This window comes from Mus caroli, unplaced genomic scaffold, assembly GCF_978045245.1.
Source record: "Mus caroli unplaced genomic scaffold, Mus_caroli_1 scaffold_9, whole genome shotgun sequence".
NCBI lineage: Eukaryota > Metazoa > Chordata > Mammalia > Rodentia > Muridae > Mus > Mus caroli.
In genome coordinates, this window is record NW_028227264.1 from 79,095,927 (window position 1) to 79,116,057 (window position 20,131).

The following is a 20,131-nucleotide window of genomic DNA, read 5'->3' on the forward strand; positions in this document are numbered from 1 at the left end:
GAGCCCCCTCACTGACTCGACAGCGTGTCACGTCCCCACATGCTGGAGCCAAGGTTGACTGAGGTTCAGCCAAGCCGTACCTGGCCATCAGCCACTGGTCACTTGTGGTGGAGGTGTCATGGTGGAGGTGGGGACCAGGAGTCCAAACTGCACTGGTCAGGGCAAGCTGGACCCCGTGACCGCCAGGAATGTGGAATGTCAGGAATGACGTAGCCACAAGCTAAGGCCACTTCTGACAAAACAGTTCCAGCCAGCTTGGGACCCAAGGAGGCAGGTGTAGTAGCCAGCGCCTGAGCTGCCAAGGGGTGGCAGGGGCTTGGGTACCCAGTGATCTAGCCTGGCTTAAGGGAGATATGTGTTCAGGCATCAAACATCTTTAATCTTCCAGAACTAAAGTCCAGCCACCCCAAGAGTGGTGGGTCTTCTGCAAGAAGGCAAACTAAATCACAGGTCCAGAAGGGGCAACGTTCACCACACACAGGGACCCGGCCTTTGAGTTCCTCTTGGACCCCTGAGCTCCCCAGAATGGAAACTCCCTTGATGAGTCTCCCCGGCCCCAGGGAGAACTGAGAAGGCAGTGTAGCCCTAGAGGGCCTGAGCCAGGCTCTATGAAACGTGCAGCTAGCCCATTCTCTCAACCAAGATGCCAGTGGCTGGCCTGCTGTGGATGCTGGGGATGAAGACCTTCACTGCCTGGGGTGACATGGAACAGAAGAGCACACCAGTCACTATGGGGCAGACTGGCTCTGAGCCCCGACCTGCAGTCAAGTCCTTGATGCAATCTAGGCCGGTGTCCCCATGAATGAGGAGGTGGCCATGTCCCCAAGTCCCATCATGAATTAGAGGCAATTAAGGATGGAAGAGGGGACAAAGCTGCTAGCTGGCAAGGTGGGCCACTGGGTCTCCCCAGGCCAGGGTTGGGACAGCAAATGTTGACCCAGAGCCTCTGGTTGCTAGGTGCCCAGGCCTGGACCAAGGACATCAGGTGTAACCTCGGCTCTAGGAGGTGGCTGAAGTCACCTGGCTGATATCCTGTTCCAGCCGCTGACCAGCTTGCCGAAGGCCATCGAACTTCTGTCTCAGAGCATCCCCCGCCTGCCGCAGCCTCTCATTCATAGCCATGTAGGCCCGGCTCTGTTGGTAGATCTGCTCCTGCTGGATCTCAGAGTCCTCAGCCCTTGGGGATGGGTCTGGGGGTTCTGAAGAGAAGAAACAGTGTCACCATCCCCAGGCCTGACATCCACCAACCCAGAGGCAAGAGGATCAGTGGTTCAAGGTCATCCTTGGCTACATGGTGAGTTCAAGGCCAGCCTGGGCTATATAGGCCTTAATAGAAAACTAGACTCAGAAAACACTGAGACACTAGAAAACAAGACTCAGTTTCAGGTTTTGGTGTCATGGAGAGGACAGGACACCTCCAGCCACCCTGGCCTGCCGTTCTACCCAGGACTGCCTGGGTTCCTGGATCCTAGGACAGGACTCGCAGATATGGCCCCTGCAAGTACTCCGTCCCCCCATTAATTTGTAGGAGCAGCTGGCCACGCCCCCGAGACAAGGTCTTGAACTCACAGCAATCTTCTTGCCCTAAGACCCCAGTTGGTTTAAGTCACCAAGCTCAGCAGCACTTTCAACTTTTTTGTTTGTTTGTTTGTTTGTTTTTCGAGACAAGGTTTCTCTGTGTAGCCCTGGCTGTCCTGGAACTCACTCTGTCGACCTGTAGACCAGGCTGGCCTCGAACTCAGAAATCCGCCTGCCTCTGCCTCCCAAGAGCTGGGAGCACTTTCAATTTTATTTCTGATGATCTGTCTTTGCAGGGGAAGAGAAGGCCAGGGACAAGATTCGTCCCTGCAGTCGGTTTGCTCCCCACTCGGGAGTCTCACGTTCTCCTACCTTCCGGGGCCAGGGCAGTGAAAACAGGATCTTGAGCGGGTGCCCCTCGCACGTCCTCCAGGATCTGCTCCACCGTGGGAGGCGCGGGGCGAGTGGGCAGCACCACGCGTTTCTTCGCCTTGGAGCTCATCTTGTAGGTGGAGCGCGCGCTAACCGGGGGTCCACTTTCGGCTCGGCCCGCCCACCTCGCGAACTCCTACGCGCACCCCTTACAGACCTGCGCCGAGGTCCCTACCCCGTCTCGCTTTCCCTCCTCCCAGGACCTCGGAGTTTGGCTCGATCTCCGCGCCAGTTTGCTCTTGGAAAACCCCGCTGCCTATCTTCGTTCCGAGAACCTAGGCGGCCGCCACCGCTTCCGCTTCCTGCTTGAACGCCAGTACGTTCCGGCACTTCCGGTCCACTCCAGCGCCACTCCTCGCGAAACCCCTCCCCCGTCTTAAAGAGCCCTAAGCCTAGATGCTCCTAGGTGCTAAGATCAGAAGGAACTCTGCCCTCCCTCACCCCTTGTGGTGGGAGGAAAGAGGTGAACGTGATTTTGAGAGTAATCAGTGTCCAACTATTGCCAGGTACACAGTGAGCGCTCAATAAATGCTGGATGGAACCTAGCCACAGGCTTTGCTTCCTTGTGGTAGATCTTTAACTCAGTACTTTAATCTCAGTACTGAGAGGCAGAGGCAGGCAGACCTCTGTGAGTTCAAGATCATCTTGGTCTATATGGGGAATCCCAGGACAGTCAGGACTACACAGTGAGACCCTGTCTCAAAAGAGCAGTGGGAAGATCGGGCATGGTGGGGCACGCCTTTAAATCTCAGCACTCGGGAGGCAGAGGCAGGTGGAATTCTGAGTTTGAGGCCAGCCTGGTCTACAAAGTGAGTTCCAGGACAGCCAGGGCTAAACAGAGAAATCCTGTCTCGAAAAACCAAAAAAAAAAAAAAAAAAAAGCAGTGGGGGATGGGGGAGCGAGCTAGCTTTCTGTTTATGGCGTATGGTAATTCAGCACTTGGTGGATCTTCCTGCCAAGGGTCTCTGGGCTCAGAGCAGTCTTCCTCTGTGGGTCCTTATTCCTCCAGGGGCCCACCGTACCCTCAAGGACACCATAAACTCAACATCTTCTGTTTAACTTTTATTTGGCAACTATGAGGTTAGACTCCGGGCTATGGATGGCTTGGAGACAGGGAAGGGGCAGATGATTGGTGGCTGTGGTCTGACCTCTTGCCCACTGTACCTGCTCCAAAATGAGTAAGGACACATCTCTTCCACTGGGAGCAGCTGAAGCTGAGAGGTGGGCTGTCACGTGACACATGCAGCTGCTCTGCCTTGGCCTTCTGGGGCAGGCTCTCTTCCAGCCTGAGAGCAGGGTCTTGGGGTACTGGCCTTCTGTCCTGACAGCCAGGCATCTCTGGCTCTCCAGCCTCCAGGGAGCTGTGCACGCATGGTTTTGGGCACTGGGGTATCTAGCCTGGGGCAGGTGGGCCTTCCTCAAGCCGAGGGGCCTCCCAAAGGCCCTGACCAGCAGAGCCAGCACCATGGCCCAAGACTGGTAGCTGAGGTGGCCACCAGAGGTGGCAAGCATTGGAGGGGCTCTGGAGCTCTCCCAACACAAGGGACAGGGGACAGGTAGTGTAGTCCCTGCTCAGGCTGCTGCAGCAGGTGTAACGGGAGGGTGACAGCTGGCCTGTCCCTTGGTCACTGGCTGCTGTGGGTGGCTGTAGAGCCACCACCACTGCTGGCTGGAGATAAGGCAGAGTCCTGCCAGGATGGAGAGGGGACTGTGACTTTCTGCATAGGGACAACATGGAAACAGAAGGAATGAGGCTGCAGCTGGTGGGTGCAGCCGGTGCCCACCTGCCCGTCCTGGGCCGCTGCGCCTCCTCACCCAACAAGTGACCATGCGCTGCGGCCACTCACCCTGGCACAGCCCCTCTGTGTCCCTCTGCACACATGCGCGCGCGCGGCTGGTCACCTGGGGGGCCTGGGGCCGCGCTGTCATGTCCTCGGCCGTCCCATACAGCAGCAGGGTGTAGTAGTACAGAGTTCCTGGGCAAGGGTCGCAGTGGGCACCAAGGGGGACACCTGTCATTGGCCTGCCAGGCTCTGTAGCCAGCCTCACTGTCTCCCAAGCAGGGCCCCGTAGCAACCAAGCCTGGCTGCTGCATACCTGCTCATGCCAGTGGCTGGAGGCCCCCACTTCCCCTAGGCAACTGTACCTACTACTATGTGCTAGTGGCCACACTACCACCTCATATCTCCCAGGTAGGCGGCACCTGGTTTGCACTGGTCAGACCATCCCCATGGTTGCTACACATCTACTGTGTGCCAGTGGCCAGACCCCCTTCCCACTTCTCCTAGGTGACTGCACCTACTGTGTGCCACTGTGCTCAGAGTGTCCCCCTCCTTTAAGTTACCTTAAACCTAATTTTACACCATGGGTCAGACCCTCACTTTCCCCACAGGTCAGATTCTCCTCACTCCCTCACACTCCCCCCATAGCTGTACACCTACTATTCACCAATGGCTGAGACTTGCCTGTCTACTGTGTGCTAGAAAGGCATGGTTTCTCCAAGAAAACCCCTAGGATCCTCTGTGGCTGAGGGTCAACCAAGGCAGGGTCCCCAGCTCCAAAGCTCGCAACCCACAGCCACAGCCAATTCTCTCACCTGTGTTAAAATAGTAGCCCTTATTCTCCAGGCCCAGGGTCCACAGGCCCTGCGGGTCCTCATCCCAGTAGTGAGTGGACATGAAGATCCAGTTGTTGTAGCCTTGGCCGCTGATATCCAACGGTCTGTGGCCAGTGGGTGTGGCACAGGAGAGACAGGGCTCGTGGCGTCTCACACAAGTCTTCTGAGTCCCACCCAGGTAGGGTCCCATCTGGGAAGGCTAGGGAGGGCACCGCTGGCTCCCAGGACCCTTTGAGATGTCTCACACCTGATAGCCACGAGTGTGGAGCGCGTGCCCATGGGGCTGGTGAGGAAGATCTCCAGGTCCCCTCTGCGGCTGTAGGAGAGCGATAGCTGGACCTGCACGTGCTCGAGCGAGCGGATGAGGCGGCGGCGCGAGCCATCGGAGCACGCGGTCACGTTCTTCCGCACTAGCATCCGAGGCAGGATGGGGCTGGTGGGGTGAGGGCGGTCCTGTGGGTCGCTGCGAGCCAGGTAGAGCCCAGAGGCGGGTTTGGTGGGGCGGGCGGTGTCTAAGGGCCTGAGGGCACTCTTTCCTCCGATGGGTAAACTGAGATTTCGGGGCATTCTCCCTACCTTGGACTAGGATGGGGAGGTAGTGGAGGAGGGGGAGCTACTACAAAGTGCAAGGTGGAGACCTGGACAGAACCGCCCGCGTGGGCGTGGAATCTGGACCTCGGGGCCTCCCTCCAGTGGGCGGGGGCTCTCTCACGTGGGGGTGTGCACCACCCGAATGGCACATTTCTTCTGAGGCTTAGTGGGCAGCCACACACGAGCCAGGTCCACCAGCAACCCCGCGTCCAGCAGCCCATAGCCATAATGGTGGCTCACTGCGCGGGAGGGGTAGCGGTCACTGGCCCTGAGTGCACCGCACCCGCTTCCCCTGCCTGGCCCCGCCGCACCTTGACGCCCCACGCCGTTGATCCTCCAGTCCTCCGCCTGCAGCTGCGCCGGCCTGGACGCGCGGACCACCAGGTGCTGTAGGTCCCTCCAGGTCAGGAGCGGGCTGGGGGGGCGAGGGCGAGTGAGCGGGGAGCCGCCCCTGGGGGCGGGGCGGGGCGGGGCGGGGCGGGGCCCCACGGTCACCTACTTGGCCTCCAACGCCAGGGCGATCATGCCAGCAGCCAGTGGGGCAGAGGCCGAGGTGCCCGTGTGCTTGTCGGTGCACTGGTGGTGCAGGTCCGTGGTGACCTGGGGACAGACAGCAGAGGGACCTTGAGCTCAGTGCGCAGCCCAGATGGAGAAATTGTATAGAAGGTACTAGGGACTAAGTTTACAGAGTGAACATCAGACTAAGTGAACATTCAGAAAAGCTGAAGAAACACGTGGAGGACTAAGTCCAAAAGGTACTGAAAGGGCCTGGTGATGCAGGCATTTAATTCCAGGACTCACTGTGGCAGAGGTTGGAGAAGCTGTGACCTCCAGCCTAGATTGGTCTACACTGTGAGCGTCTGGCTCAAATAAAGAATACTAACGACTAGGCAGGGCGTGGTGGCCCACGCCTTTAATCCCAGCACTCGGGAGGCAGAGGCAGGTGGATTTCTGAGTTCGAGGCCAGCCTGGTCTACAAAGTGAGTTCCAGGACAGCCAGGGCTATACAGAGAAACCCTGTCTCGAAAACAAAAAACAAAAAACAAAAAACAAAAAACAAAAAACAAAACAAAAAAAAGAATACTAACGACCAAGTTTAGCAAGTACTGAGGACTAAGTTCATCAGTTACTAAGGGTCTGCTAAGGACTAAGCTCCAAAACCACTGAGCACTGAGTTCAAAATGTTACATAGCCCTACATCTAAACGTGCCAAGCCTCAAAGGTTGGTGAAGTGGGGATGGGAGGGGGGCAGAGGCCACACAGTCAATGGCCCAATGATGGGGAACCTCAGAGTCAGCCCGTACAAAGGGAATGTTCTTCAGAGAGCCTCCATGTGGCAGGGGCACAAATAGACCAGGCACTGGCACAGATCTTGCCCGAGGGGGGGGGTGGCCGGGCAGAAGGGGCAGGGCCTGTGTGGCCAGGTCTTGTGGAGTGGGACTTGCTTGGAGACTGGGATCTGGAGGGATGTGGCCACTGCCTGGGGGTGAAGCCTGGGGTGGCGGGGTCTAGGTGAAGACCCCCTGCAGGTGGGGCCTGTGGTGTGGGCTTGACTGTATGCTCACGATCTGTGGGTCGGTGACCACACCGCTGCTGAAGGTGGTGGTAAACGTGGAGGCGCAGGCCTCGCTGTACCAGGGCACTCGACCCTGCCGTGTGGTGCTGCCCACTGACAGTGTGTGGATGCTGTTGGTGTAGCCGTCACAATTGCAGTTGTCGTAATGGAGGCCACCGTTTCCCGAGGCCCAGATGAACAGTGTGCCCAGCCCTTGGCGGCCCTGGGTGGAGTGTGACCCGAGAGAACAGAGTCAGTCCTCCAACCCCAGGGGACCCTTCCCCTCCGCCCAGGGTGTGGTTCCTGGTCACCTTGGTTACACCACGCCTGAAGGCCTCCTGTGTGAGGAGGCCGGGTCCGTCCACCGTTCGGCCATCATCCTCCGGGCCCCAGCTGGCGCTATAGATGTGTATGTGTTGCGGCTGCAGGCTGAGGGACTGAGCCTCCACGATGTCAGTGATGGCTCCATCCAACATGCGCACGCCTGCGCAGGTGGGCGTGGGCCTTGCGCCAGCACCAACTCTGGTTGCCCTACCAGGTCACCTCCTTGCCACCCTCAGCCTAGGGCCTGGCACTGCTCAGCCATCAGGGATGGGAACGGAGGTCCCTGCACTAGCCAAGCTTAACCTGACACCCCACCCCCAGCCTTCACCCCTGGTACCTCCAATTCTGGCATTGAAGGCCACACCGGCACCACAGAAACCGTTGTTAGCTGTGGCAGACACCTCCCCGGCGCAGCGTGTTCCATGTCTTATTCCAGGGCAAGGGGAAAACAGACATTTGTCCCATCCCACCTTGGCATTCATTTCTGCAGGCCCCAGGAACACCCAGAACACAGCATTTAGCTCACCGGTTCTCATCGTTGGGTGTGTAGCGAGGCTGGGGGTCTGGGTCATAGTCGTTGAAGTCATAGCTGGCCAGAGGGTCCTGCAGGGCAGGTAGGGGAAGGAAGATGATAGTGAGGCGAGGCCAGCTGCGTCCGTCCATCCGGGGGACCTGGCCTGCTGCTCTGATCCCTAGACAACTCACATAATTAGCCCAGAGGTCCGGGTGGTCTTTCTCAATGCCATCGTCCAAGATGGAAATCACCACTCCCCGGCCGGTCAGTCCCTGGTTCCAAGCCTTTAGGATGTTGAGATCTTGTTGTATCTCCTTGTTCTATGAGAGGCAGGGAAGGACCTGGGGTCAGAGGGGCTCAGGATGGTCCCCTTGTCCACTCCACCCAGCCCAAGTGCTCACCATGTACCACTGCTTGGAAAACCAGGGGTCTGAGGGCACCACCAAGGAGCGCTTCACCCGGCGTCTCAAAGTCTGCTGCTCAAACCAGCGCACCTGCAGGGTGCACAGGGGCTGAACCAGCTACCGCAGAGGTGTGGGCCCGCAGCCAGGAGGGCCGAAGACCTCCTTGGACACACTGCTAACTAACAGGCATGTAGGTGGGAGCTGCTCTTTGGGTCCCCCACGATCCTCAAAGCTGTGTTTTCAGACACAGCCTGATGATTCATGATTGGAGCCGCTGGGAGCGAGCGAATGCAGCTCTTCTGCCGCACGCATTTCTCCTCCCGGTTCCAAGGTCCTTCTCACCAAGTCCTGCTGGCTCCCTCCTGCAGCGTGATTATTATTATTTTTTCTTTTCTTTTGAGACAAGGTCTCACTGTGTAGTTCTTGCTGGCCTGGGCTCACTATGGAGATGAAGCTGGCCTTGAACTCAGAGATTCACCTGCCTCTTCCCCTGGAGTGTTGAGGTCCAAAGTGGTATAGCACTTCAAAAAAGCCACCGCTTCTGAAACTCTAGTTCAGGACACCCCTGGCTCATGTCACACTACTTCCACGACCTCCTGTAGCTACTTTGCCTCTCTGTCCCTTTGCCCCCCTCCCCCGTCTCGTGTGTCCTTACATACATGCACCATGGCATATATGTGGAGGTCAAAGGACAACTCATGGGCCTACAGAGGTGCTTCAGTGCTTAAGGGCACTGACTGATCTCACAGAGGACCCAGGTTCAGTTCCCTGTATCCACATGGTGGCTTGCTGCAGGCACCTGGAACAAGTTCCGACTAGATCCCATGCCCACTTCTGGGCTCCTTGGGCACCTGCATATATGTGGTACAGACAAGCAGGCAGAGCGCTGATCCACATTAGTAAAAACAAATATAAGGAAGAAAATTCTAAATCTTTTAAAAAGTAACAGTGGAACCGGGCGTGGTGGCGCACGCCTTTAATCCCAGCACTCAGGAGGCAGAGGCAGGCTGCTCTGAGTTCCCAGGACAGCCAGGGCTACACAGCAAAACCTTAGCTTAGCTCGAAAATTAAACAACAAAGTAACTGTGGGAGTCAGTGTTCTCCTTCTACCTGGATCTGGGGATTGAGCTCAGCTAGGTTGGGCAGCTAGCACCTTTACCCTCTGAGCCATCTCATTATCTATTTCTCTGTTTTCAGAGATGGGGTCTCATGTAGTCCAGGCTAGCCTCAAACTCTATGTAACTGAGGATAACTTTGAATTCCTGATCCTCCTGCCTCCACTTCTCCAGTGAATGGATGACTGGAGTGTGCTACCATGCCTGGGTGGTGCTGGGATGGAACACAGGACTTCCGTCCCACCATCCACTCTACCCACTGAACCTTTTAGCTCATATCCCCTCCACTTTCGGCCAACATCACCACACCTACTTACAGCTGGCTTACAGCAGTCAGCCTGCTCCTCTCAAAGCTACAACTAGGAAGGCAGGAAAAAGTCTTGTCTTCTACCCCAGGGCCTTTCCATGTGCTGTTTATCAGCCCAAGCATCTCCTGTGCCCTTCTCCTTACACCTCATCTTAGTCTCTCTCAGGAGCCATGTTCTCCTGGGTGACCATCTCTGTCCATCTATCCACTTCTATTTATCTTCATTCTCTTCCTTCAGAGGCTTGGCTTCTAAAGACACTGAGTCCCTGTGGTGGTTTGAATGAGAATGGCCCCCACCTTTTCTACTTTGCTGGGTTCCCAGTAGGTGAACCTGTTTAAGAAGGTCTATCACTATCACTGGGAGGTGGGTGGTGGGCTTGGAGGTTTCAGAAGCCCATACCCTTTCCAGCTAGCTCTCCCTTCCCCTTGTGAGCTATCAGCACCACCTTGACTGCCTCCTGCTGTGCTCCCTGACATACTGGCCACGGACTCACCCTCTGAGTCCAATAAGCTCCAATAAAGTCTTCCTTCTGGAAGTGGCTTCAGTCATGGTATTTGTCATAGCAATAACTAAGATAGGTCCCGGTGCAGGTGAGCCCCTCTCCAGTGTATCTTGTAACCCTCTATGGCTCATACCACACCTCCATGCCTGTTTTTTTGACTGCCATCTAAGGGCTGTTCCCAGTGGCAGACTGGCCTAATGTGGACAGGACACCTACAGAAGCACCAAAAACTTGGGCTCTGCCCCTGGTTCTACACACTCACTGACTCCAGCTCCCCTGCGTGCTGAAATGGACGGGTTTCCTTCCCTACATCCTGTGGCTTGCAGTGGGGGGAAGGACCAGTGCATGAGACCTTCCATCCAGGACAAGCAGGGCAAGGGATCATTAGAGTCCCCCTGGATATTAAGTTGTGTTACATATGCGCCTTGCTCACACATGGCTTCCCCAACGAGGCCCCACTTCACACAGGCCACTCATAGCAGGAACGGTGACAGAAGGCTACTTGTTGGGACATAGCAGCCACGAGCACTCTTACCTTGGGATCTTTCTTCAGGCGTAGACGATGGCCCCAGTGCGGAGTCAGGGACTGCTGGGCCACACCCCGGTGCCGCAGATGGAAATACTGGTCGTCAGGGAAGATCTGGGAATGCGATGGACGACAGGGGCATAGCTGGGACCCTGCTCCTTTGATAGGATCTCCACGACTTTATACACCTTAGCCATATGACAGCCACAGAATCCCAAATTGAACATGGAGGGGCACACGGATACATATTTGGGGAGGTCTTGGGGACACCCTCCCATTTGTCCAGATCTGAGGTTGTCCAGGCCCACACCCCACGTCCCACCCACCTGTCCCAGGTTGACGAAGCCAAATTTACGGGCCAGGCGCTCAGCCTCCTGGTAACCTTTGGTCACCCGCACTGCCCAGCTGCTGACATAGATGGGGGCCTGGGCTGAGGCCCACCTCACAGCCAGGAGGGCCAAAGTCAAAGCGAGACCCAGCCACAGCTCTGTCTGAGAGGGCCGCATAGCGGGGGGGCGGGGCGGGAGCGGGGCTTCAGGAAGCCCCCCCAGCCTGGACACCATAGCAACCCGAAGCTGTCAACTCCCAAGGGGCCTTGCGCTTCCTTCCTCCCCCACCCCCTCCCCACCTGGGAGGAGTGGGAATAGTCCACAAGGAGTGACACATTCATACGGACCTAAGCCTTCGGGAACCTCACTTTCTCCACCTATACAAGGACAACCCCTCCATCTGCCCCTTAGGAGCAGGTTCAAGGTAACAGGTACCTTCAACCTGTATTTGGCCCCGCCCACTTTTCTCCACGCCCCCTCCTTCGCGATCAGCTTCGTTTTATCCAGTGTAGTCCCGCCTCCTTTATGGTCTGTCCAATCAGCACTGACCTTTACCAGGCTCCGCCCATCTGTTCTCAACTAGCTCCACCCACGTCAATCGCTCTCCGTCAATAATCTACCGCTTGTCCAATCACTATCGTGCCACACCCTCTTGACCAATCAACACGCCATCACCCTGGGGCCCCGCCCCCTCGGGACTCCTCGCTGCCGCCCCGGCCTTCACCCTGGCCAGAGGGCCATGCGGCCGGGGAGACGGGGCAGGCCCCACCTCCTTTGTCCGCCCTGCCCTCCCATTGGCCAGAGCCGGGGGGCGGGGGCGGAGCCAGGACCCGGGGCCGAAAGCACTGGGCCGGGGGCGGGGCCGGGCGGTGGGCGGGTGGTGAAAGTGCGCTCTCGGCGGCGCCGGTGCGCGAGGTTGCGGGCGTGCTTCAGTGGCCTGCCCCGCGCCCGACGCTACCATGGACGGTCTGCGCCAGCGCTTCGAACGTTTTCTGGAACAGAAGAACGTGGCCACCGAAGCGCTCGGGGCACTCGAAGCAAGGACCGGTGTAGAGAAGCGGTATCTCGCCGCGGGTGAGCCTGGAGAGGGGTGCATGTCACATGGTTCCCAACAGGCACCATGAGGTCCTGGGTCCCATCACTGGAAAGGACTCATGTCATGGGTTCTAGACGAGCTCCAGGAGGCCCTGGGAATGCAGGCCTGGCTCCCGGGTCCTATCCCTGTATAAGTTGCAGGATCCAAGTTCTGACTGGGCACCTTGAACTTTGGGTGCCCTCACCCTGGAAGAAGTTTACATCTTAGGTTTTCTACGGGGTATGGGAGGTCCTGAGAGTTCATTCCTAGCCGCAGCATCCCATCTCTAAAATGGACTCTCGTCCCAGGTGAGATCTAGGCTCTCGCGGATGAAATCGCGGCATCCCATCTCTGAAATGGACTCTTATCCCAGGCACCGTGATGTTCTGGGAACTCTGACCTGGAAGGTGTGCACATCCTAGGTTCCTGAGGGCCTCTACAAGGCCATAAGGACTCAGACTTAGGAGGAGTGCATATCTTGGGTCCCTGATGGGCCTGGGAAAAGGCCTCATGAGGTACTAGGCACCCAGACCAGACTGGGAAGAAACGCACAGCTGGGTCCCCAACAGGCAACCAAAATGTCCTAGGTGCCTATCTATGGAAGGGAAATTCATTCTGGTTCTCCCAGGGACCCTGTTATTATTTGGGCACGCTGACCTACCTGTAGGGTCTCATCCTGGAATCCCAAGAAGCGGGATTTTCATTTGCCTGCCTCTCCTCCAAGGTCTTTGGAAAAGGGCACCCTAGGGTCCTACAGCAACTCTCCATGTGCCCTGCCTCCTCCTGGGGCCCTGGCTGCATGTCAGGCCCCAAGTCTGGTTTCTCTGCAAGTCTGGTTTTTCCAGTGGCCCAGCTGGCCCCTAAGTGGATAGAAAAACAAGGGACAACACCCCCAGCCCTATCAGCCCATTGTGTGTACTCCTTCTTGAATATTCTCATGGAGAAAGTCCCCGTGGATCTCTGAGCCCTCTGAGGCCCAGGCTGGGAAGAGACTGACCCAGCACCCGGACACTAGGCTCCCTCTCTTCCTCCATGCTTCAGCACAATAGCTTTGAGTCAATATTTGTTGATCTGAGGTAGTGGCTGGGATTTGGGGAGGGACTTGCAGGAAGGGACTATCCATCCAAGCACCTCAGCTGTTTTTAGGTCCATTCTTGTTCTGGACCCCTTCTGCAGTGTGGTAAGGGCCTTGGTGCATCATCTTTCTGAAATGATTTTAGCGACCTTCTTTTGGGGTCTTCAGAAGCTCGCAGTGGTGTTCTGAAGTCCCCCTCCCTTCCTGAATCACAAGACCAGGGCAACTCTGAGTGAAGGACATAAAGCCCTTTGCCGCAGATCCCCAAAGTTCCATGTACTGTCACTTCCTCACCAGCTGGAGGGCGGGTGGGCTCCCCCCTTCACCCGACCCCCCGTGTTTGTGTGGGGGTTTTGATATCTGTCCAGATTGCACCTGTGACTCAGCACCGTAAGACAGCCCAATTGTCCCGCTGTGTGGCCCAGGTATAGGCCACAGCCTCTGTCCTGTCTTTCCACATCACTAGGCAAATTGCATCATAGTACCTTTGGGGGGGGGCAGCCAGGAGGGGAACTAAGGCCTAGGTGGCAGGGGCTGTGTTGTGAAATCCGTCACCTGTCCTGTCCATTTGTCTCTGTGCCTCTGCTCCCTCCCTGCCCTAAGGCCTTTGTCCAAGGTTATCCTCTTCCTGCTGAGGTTGTAGTTTAAGAGCTTGAGGGGACCAGTACACTGGAAGAGCCCTCCCCACCCCATGAGTGCCAGAGACAGGGTGACATCTCCCACCTGCCCCAGGACCCTTATCTCAACTGCCCCAAATGGCCACGCTATGCCCTCAGACACTAAATGAGGCTGGCAACTTTACTGGGGGCAGTGGTACAAAGGTCACTGGGGCCAGCTGCTGCCCCCTCCTTCTTCATCCTTAGGTCGCAGAGGATAAGACCCAGAGCAGATGGAAGGAGGGGCCGGGACTCTGACCTTAGACTCCGACGCCTGTGTCCCTGCAGATAACAGTCTGTGGGGGAGGAAGGAGGAGCCATCCTAGTCCCAGCTGCCCCAAGGGCAAAGGTCCCCTCAAGTGGATAAGCCTTCCCACCTCCCCTCTTTGCCCAGCCTCTGACCTTCATTGGAGCACAATAAGGCTCCAGATCCCTCAAGCCCTGTGCTCTTCCTTGGCACCGTCTAGTGACAGATTCACAATGGTGGCTCCTAGCTTTTCATTGCCAAGTGTCTTAGTGGCCAGAAGGCTGCTCCGTGGAGCGCGGTAATGAAGGCACTAAGTGAGCCACAACCCACCACAAGCCCCAGGGCGCAGAAGTCAACCCCAGCTGCCTGTACATGGGCAGCAGGTGAAACTGAAGAGCAAGGAATAGCTCGCCTTGTTTGCTTGGGAGGTGGGGAGTTCTAGCACACGCTGGAGGGAGAGACACAGAGACGGAAAGAGAGATCTTCCACCACATGGTTTTAGCAAACAGATTACATGGCCCTCGTGTTTGGCAAGTGCTTCTACCTGCTGAGCCATCTGGCTTGCTTCTCTCCACTTGCTCTGTGAATCTGTAGCTCATTGCTTCAGGTTGACCGACTGTTCAGTGAGGTCCAGGGAGCTGTTTGTCTTTGTCACCCTCTCCCAAGTGCTGGGTTTCAGACACACTGTAGCCAGCCTGTTCTTGTTAGTTCTGTTTTGTTGGTATGTGCTGGGTTCCAAACTCACGTCCTCGGGCCTTCATAGAAAGCGTTTGGCCACTGAGTCGTCTCTCTCCCCTACCCTTTTTGGGTGGTGGGGTTTGAAACCTGGACTCTGGAGCCCAGGCTGCCATTGAACTCACTATGTAGTCTGTGTGCTCTGTCATCCAGTACTCCAGTGGCTGACATGGGAGGGGCCAGAATCCAAGGCTAGCTTGGGCTACACAGAAAGACCCAATCTCAAACAAACAAACAAACAAACAAAAACCCAAAACAAAACAATACCCCTAAGATTGTCAATGTGGCAGAGCACATCTCTAATCCCAGCACTCAGGAGGCAGAAGCAGGCAGATCTGCCTGAGTTTGAAGACAAGCAGGACTGCCTTGTGAATCTCTGTCTCAAAGAGGAGGAAGAGGAGGGAAAAAAAGGCTGAATTCTTGGCCATCAAGCCATCAAGCCAGGGTTCAAGGCTGCAGCGGGGATTCACTGCCCAGGAAGGAGGCACAGGGAGTGTCAGGTGGGCCCTGCGTCGCAGGCATTGCCCAATGCTCGCTCTTGTCTTTGCAGGAGCCCTCGCCCTTCTAGGCCTGTATCTTCTGTTCGGCTACGGGGCCTCTCTACTGTGCAATGTCATCGGATTTGTATACCCCGCATATGCTTCGTGAGTGCACCAGGCAGTCCCCAGGGGTGGGACTCCCAGATGGCACTTGGAGGGCAGACATGTGCATTCCCCTCTGGACAGAGTCAAAGCTATAGAGAGCCCAAGCAAGGAAGACGACACTGTGTGGCTAACCTACTGGGTGGTGTACGCCCTGTTCGGTCTGGTCGAATTCTTCAGCGATCTACTCCTGTTCTGGTTCCCTTTCTACTACGTGGGCAAGGTGGGCAGACTTGCTAGCCCTGGGAGCAGGTCGGGAGGCATAGGAGTGGGTGCCCTGTTTGACAATGTGGTGTGTCCCTGTGGCGGGGGGTGGGGTGGGGGGTGGGGACTCGGGCCCTGTGAGTCACAGCTCAATGTCCCTACGCAGTGCGCCTTCCTGTTATTTTGCATGACGCCCGGACCCTGGAACGGGGCATTGCTACTATACCATCGCGTCATAAGACCACTCTTTCTAAAGCACCACATGGCTCTAGACAGCGCCGCGAGCCAGCTAAGCGGAAGAGCATTGGACCTAGCAGCTGGGATAACCCGGGACGGTGTGTACTTGGGGCAGATGCCCAAGGGACTTAATTTGGATGCTGGATTTATTTTTCCCCCCTCTTTGGGTTTTCCTTTTTTTTTTTTTTTTTTTGAGACAGGGTCTCACTATGTAATCCTGTCTGGATAGGAACTCACTTTGTAGACCAGGCTGGCCTTAAACTCATAAAGACCCACCTAGCTAAGCCTCTCTCCTGAGAGCTAGGATTAAAGGTTCATGCCACTACACGTGGCTAACTAGGTTATTTTGAGAGAGAAAGGATTTCATGTAGCCCAGGCTACCCTCCCACTCACTGTGTAGCTGAGGCTGATCTTTTGTTCCTGATCTTCGTGCCCTTACCTCCTGGGTGTTGGGATGACAGGTATCACCCCGCCCTATCTTGCTTCTGGGTCTCGATTGACCCTCTTTCTGTGTCTGTCCCCATGACTGGATTTGCCTGTCTGTCTGTTCGCCTGTCTCGAGCCTCCTGACTCTGGCTGCACTCCTTGTCTTGCGTCTCGACCACCCCCTGCATGGCTCCACTATTCTCTTACTGTCCGCCTCTCTCTCCTTGGCTGTCGGGAACCAGTACTTCAGGCCTTGGCTCGGGGCCGGGCTCTCGTCACCCCAGCATCAACATCGGAACCCCCAGCCGCTCTGGAACTGGACCGTATGTAATTCTCTGGAAGGGATTGTATAGGGCATGTGCATTCAATGCGAGTATGGTGTGTCTGCATGTGTGTGCATGTGTATGGTGCATACTGCTCTGGCTATGCATATGTGCAGGTGCCCGTGGACAAGTATGTCACACGAGGAGCAAAATGTGCAGTGCAAGTGCTATGTTCTGCGGAGGGTGGCAGGCTTGCCTGCGGCGCAGAGCTGACACCACATTCTTACCAGCTCTCTGTCAGAGCCACTCTGGCGGGAGGGTCCCCAGCCAACCTCAGCCACCCTCACCATCTTTTCTCTCTCTCCACAGCCAAGTAAAGTCAGACCCCACTCCTGAACCACAAGTGAGGAGGTCTGCTGGCAGTCTGTGTGCGGATTCCCCAGTCAATGACAAGGAACACAAAGCTGATGATGTCCAGGCCTCTGACAGTTCTTCAGACTCCCAGACAGAGACACCACTGCAACCACAGCCACAGCCACAGCCACAGCCACAACCACAACCACAACCACAGCCACAACTGCAACGCCGAACCTCAAGCCCAAGTAAGACAGTAGGAAGCCCCTCACGGGCCACGAACGGGCAGTCCCCGTCCCCAGTCAGCCCAGGCTCTGCATCTGTATCCCGGGGTCAGCTGGCCACTGGTTCTGCCAGCGGCTCCCAGATTCCCAGCAAGTCCCGGCCCCATCGCAGCCGGGGCAGTTTGACTCCCAGGGCTGCACAGCGTGCCCGACTGCCCAGTGGGACTCTGGGCTCCGCTCAGCTGCCCATGCGCTCAGGAGGTGCCTCCCAGCCATCAGGCCGGCCCTTGGGACACAATCGCACAACAGGCCGCCACACGGGAACAAACCACCAGACCCCTCAGGTCTCCGCCGCAGGCCGATCGGCAGCGGCGGCAACAGCCGCCACAGCAGCCCCAGCAGCCCCAGCAGCCCCAGCAGCCCCAGCAGTAGCAGCCCCAGCAGCCACAACTGCACCCACTTCCACACAGCGTGTCAGTGTCTCCGCCCAGGACTCACCTAGGGCCCAGTCTCCCAGCACATCCCCTGACCCCAACCAGGCTGGCAGCAAGGCTCCTGTGGAGCCAGGGGACTCCACAGGTTCCAAGAACAAGCAGGGCCAGAAGACACAGGTGGCCGGCACCTCAGCACCCTCCGAGGCACTGGTCCCCTGTCACTCTGATTCCTCTCTGGATTATTTGTCCGAGTCTACCACGGAGATCACCTGTAAATGGCCAGAGTATAGTCACCAGCTGCGTTGCCCCAGACACTGCTGGCTTTTGCCACATCTGGCGTACTAGCACCACCCTTGGACACATGTGGGCCACGAGACCGAGAGACCTCTGCCCAAGGAGCCACATGAAACACTAGACCACCAGAGCACTGTACAAGAGCCTCACCGAATAACTGCCCGTCATCAAAACAAGTCAAACTTCTGCCGAAGTGCCACGTGAAACACCCACCAGCCAGGCCTCCACACGTCAAACCTGCCCGTGGACTCCCAAGTGAGACACCTTTTACACAGCCCCACGTGAAACACCCTCACAGCAGCACAAAATACCCATGAAGGTGCACGTGAAACACCATCCCGGGGTCCCCCGTGTAACATCTCTCCTCCAAGGCGTGCAATAAAACCACCCGCTCAGGCTCACGCGTATGTCCGCTAAGCTGCAGGGTGAGGGTACTGAAACAGCAACCATGTGGTCAGACCTCAAGGAAACTGCAGCAGAGGAAGGCAAAGTCACCTACCCCAGGCCCTGCCAAAGGGGCCCAGACACAAGCATGCCCAGGCAGGAAACCTATGTCCTCCCTGAGACAGAAATTTCATATTTAGCCCAGGCTGGCCCAGACATATGCTCTCCCGTCTCAGCTGACCAAGTTCTGACGTCACAGCTATGAGCCACCATGCAAGGTGTCCCTCTGCTTGGGATAAAAAGATGGTATTAGTGTTTACTCCAGACAGAGAGGGCAGCCACGGGCCAAATACAAGCAGTGAGGCAGGTCAGCCTGGGAGGCAGAGCTTACTGGAGTTCCCACAGCAGCGGGAATGACTCAGGCAGCCAGACCTCTTCCCCGTTATTGGGATTTTCTAAGATTTTTCATTGTTTTGTGTCTATGTTGCTGGCTTGTGCAGGAGGCGCCTGGAGAGGGCAGAGGGGGCAGATCTCTACACGTGGAGTTGTAGGTGTGTGCCAGCAGCATGCATGCTGGGAACATCTCTCGGTCCCTGTCAGATCTCTCTATTCCATCTTGCCTCAGGGAGAAATGTCTGTCAGGAGAACACAGCCACACACACATCCATCACCCCTGTGGCAGACTTGTGGCCAGGTTCATTCCCTCATGTCTCTCCCGGAAGCAAAGGCAAAGCGCTACAGTTAGCTTGTGGAGCGAGGGAGCCAGGAGTGTCAGGCAGCTCTTTTGTAAAAATGATTATTTATATTTTATGTATGTGAGTACACTGTCTCTGCCTCCAGACACACCAGAAGAGGGCATCGGATCCCATTACAGATGGTTGTGAGCCAGCATGTGATTGTTGGGAATTGAACTCAGGACCTCTGGAAGAGCACTCAGTGCTCTTAGCCTCCAAGTCAAGCAGCTCTTGATACCCACCTGACACCTCTGCCTGGGCAGCTGGAGTGCTGTGCTGTGCACATGGGATCAGTGTGGGACGGAGCCAGAGTCCGGGTGAGTGCCCTGCAGACACAGACCACGTTGGTGTTTAGATTTTATTTTTAGTAGATCTGCAATGGAATCCTGCAATTCCTGAATCCTGGACCAGGGCTCCATCCCTGACCACACCTCCAGCCTCTTACTTTCCCTGAACTTTCTACCCCTGGCTCTTCAATTAGATTTGTTTTTGTATTTTTTGATACAAGGTCTTACTTTGTAGCCCAGGTTAGCCTGGAACTCATGCATGGCATTCCTACCTCAGCCTTCTTTTTTTTTTTTTTTTCCAGAGCTGAGGACCGAACCCAGGGCCTTGTGCTTGCTAGGCGAGTGCTCTACCACTGAGCTAAATCCCCAACCCCAGGCTCTCAATTAGAATGTCCGGTAGAATTACAGCAGTGAGGTCAGTCCTAAACCCCAGGATATTTGCTCACAGGGCTGTAACAGTGATTGCTAGGAGTGACTTTGTCCTCGACAGTCTTAGGTAACACAGTTTTCCCCTTCCAAGGATCTGCTAGGGATGTATGGTTCTATGCATCCAACACAATTTCCAGAAAACAAAGTAGCTTAGAGGCCAACAGACCAATCATACCCTTACCCTGAAGGGGGAACTAAGTTGGACCTTGGGGTCTTGGGCTCAAAGCATTCACAAGTTCAAGGCTATCCTCTGCTACATAGGGAGTTTGAGGCTAGCCTAGGCTACAGGATACTTTGAGTAGCATTTGGGCTGGGATGGTATAACAAGTCTTTAATCACAGCACAGACCAGAGGATTTCTGGGAGTCCAAGGCCAACCTGGTTTACATAGTAAATTGCAGGCTAGCAATGGCTACATGGTAAGATCCAGATCAGCCTGGTCTATGTAGTAAGACTTTGTCTCACAAAGTAATAAATAGAAGTGAGGTTGTCAAGATGTATATTCCAGGGGCAACAGGAGCTGCTGTTCAAAGGTTCTGGGAGAGGACACAGCCTGTGCTAAGCTCTGGGGCAGGGTGGGGCCTTGCAAGTTGGAGGGGCACTGTCCTCCCTGTTGCACCTGAAGCTGGAGTGTTGGGGACATGAGAGGAGGGAAACCTGAGGGCACGGGGTCCGTGGGGCTTTGGCCTTGGCTTTT

At 56.2% G+C, this 20,131-nt stretch overlaps 3 protein-coding genes across 8 annotated transcripts; 1 reads left to right on the forward strand and 2 right to left on the reverse strand.

The window, feature by feature from the left end:
* Window positions 1-358: 358 nt before the first annotated feature.
* Window positions 359-2,269, reverse strand: CUNH19orf25 (chromosome unknown C19orf25 homolog). Its single transcript, XM_021174479.2, has 2 exons — window positions 1,891-2,269; window positions 359-1,199 (listed from the first exon to the last, which is right to left on the reverse strand). The coding sequence occupies exons 1-2, from the start codon at window positions 2,018-2,020 to the stop codon at window positions 1,000-1,002; spliced, it is 330 nt and encodes a 109-aa protein (XP_021030138.1). The 5' UTR covers window positions 2,021-2,269; the 3' UTR covers window positions 359-999.
* Window positions 2,270-2,845: 576 nt separating this feature from the next.
* Window positions 2,846-11,036, reverse strand: Pcsk4 (proprotein convertase subtilisin/kexin type 4). 4 transcript variants are annotated; one of them, XM_021174204.3, is made up of 15 exons: window positions 10,734-11,032; window positions 10,417-10,521; window positions 7,954-8,046; window positions 7,744-7,872; window positions 7,565-7,641; window positions 7,376-7,464; window positions 7,026-7,198; window positions 6,725-6,937; window positions 5,659-5,759; window positions 5,471-5,574; window positions 5,281-5,398; window positions 4,816-5,001; window positions 4,548-4,672; window positions 3,799-3,927; window positions 2,846-3,669 (listed from the first exon to the last, which is right to left on the reverse strand). In XM_021174204.3, the coding sequence occupies exons 1-15, from the start codon at window positions 10,968-10,970 to the stop codon at window positions 3,524-3,526; spliced, it is 2,025 nt and encodes a 674-aa protein (XP_021029863.2). In that variant the 5' UTR covers window positions 10,971-11,032; the 3' UTR covers window positions 2,846-3,523. The 4 variants fall into 4 exon arrangements, with proteins under 4 accessions (XP_021029863.2, XP_021029866.2, XP_085699123.1 ...); XM_021174207.3 differs by having other exon boundaries at window positions 3,854-3,927; window positions 10,734-10,997; XM_085842997.1 differs by having other exon boundaries at window positions 3,854-3,927; window positions 5,281-5,574; window positions 10,734-11,036.
* A 424-nt stretch (window positions 11,037-11,460) lies between these two features.
* Reep6 (receptor accessory protein 6) lies at window positions 11,461-18,002 on the forward strand. 3 transcript variants are annotated; one of them, XM_021174152.3, is made up of 6 exons: window positions 11,461-11,810; window positions 15,075-15,168; window positions 15,250-15,388; window positions 15,536-15,704; window positions 16,275-16,355; window positions 16,665-18,002. In XM_021174152.3, the coding sequence occupies exons 1-6, from the start codon at window positions 11,476-11,478 to the stop codon at window positions 17,650-17,652; spliced, it is 1,806 nt and encodes a 601-aa protein (XP_021029811.2). In that variant the 5' UTR covers window positions 11,461-11,475; the 3' UTR covers window positions 17,653-18,002. The 3 variants fall into 3 exon arrangements, with proteins under 3 accessions (XP_021029811.2, XP_021029812.2, XP_085699124.1); XM_085842998.1 differs by having other exon boundaries at window positions 11,615-11,810; window positions 16,275-16,359; XM_021174153.3 differs by lacking the exon at window positions 16,275-16,355.
* Window positions 18,003-20,131: the final 2,129 nt, after the last annotated feature.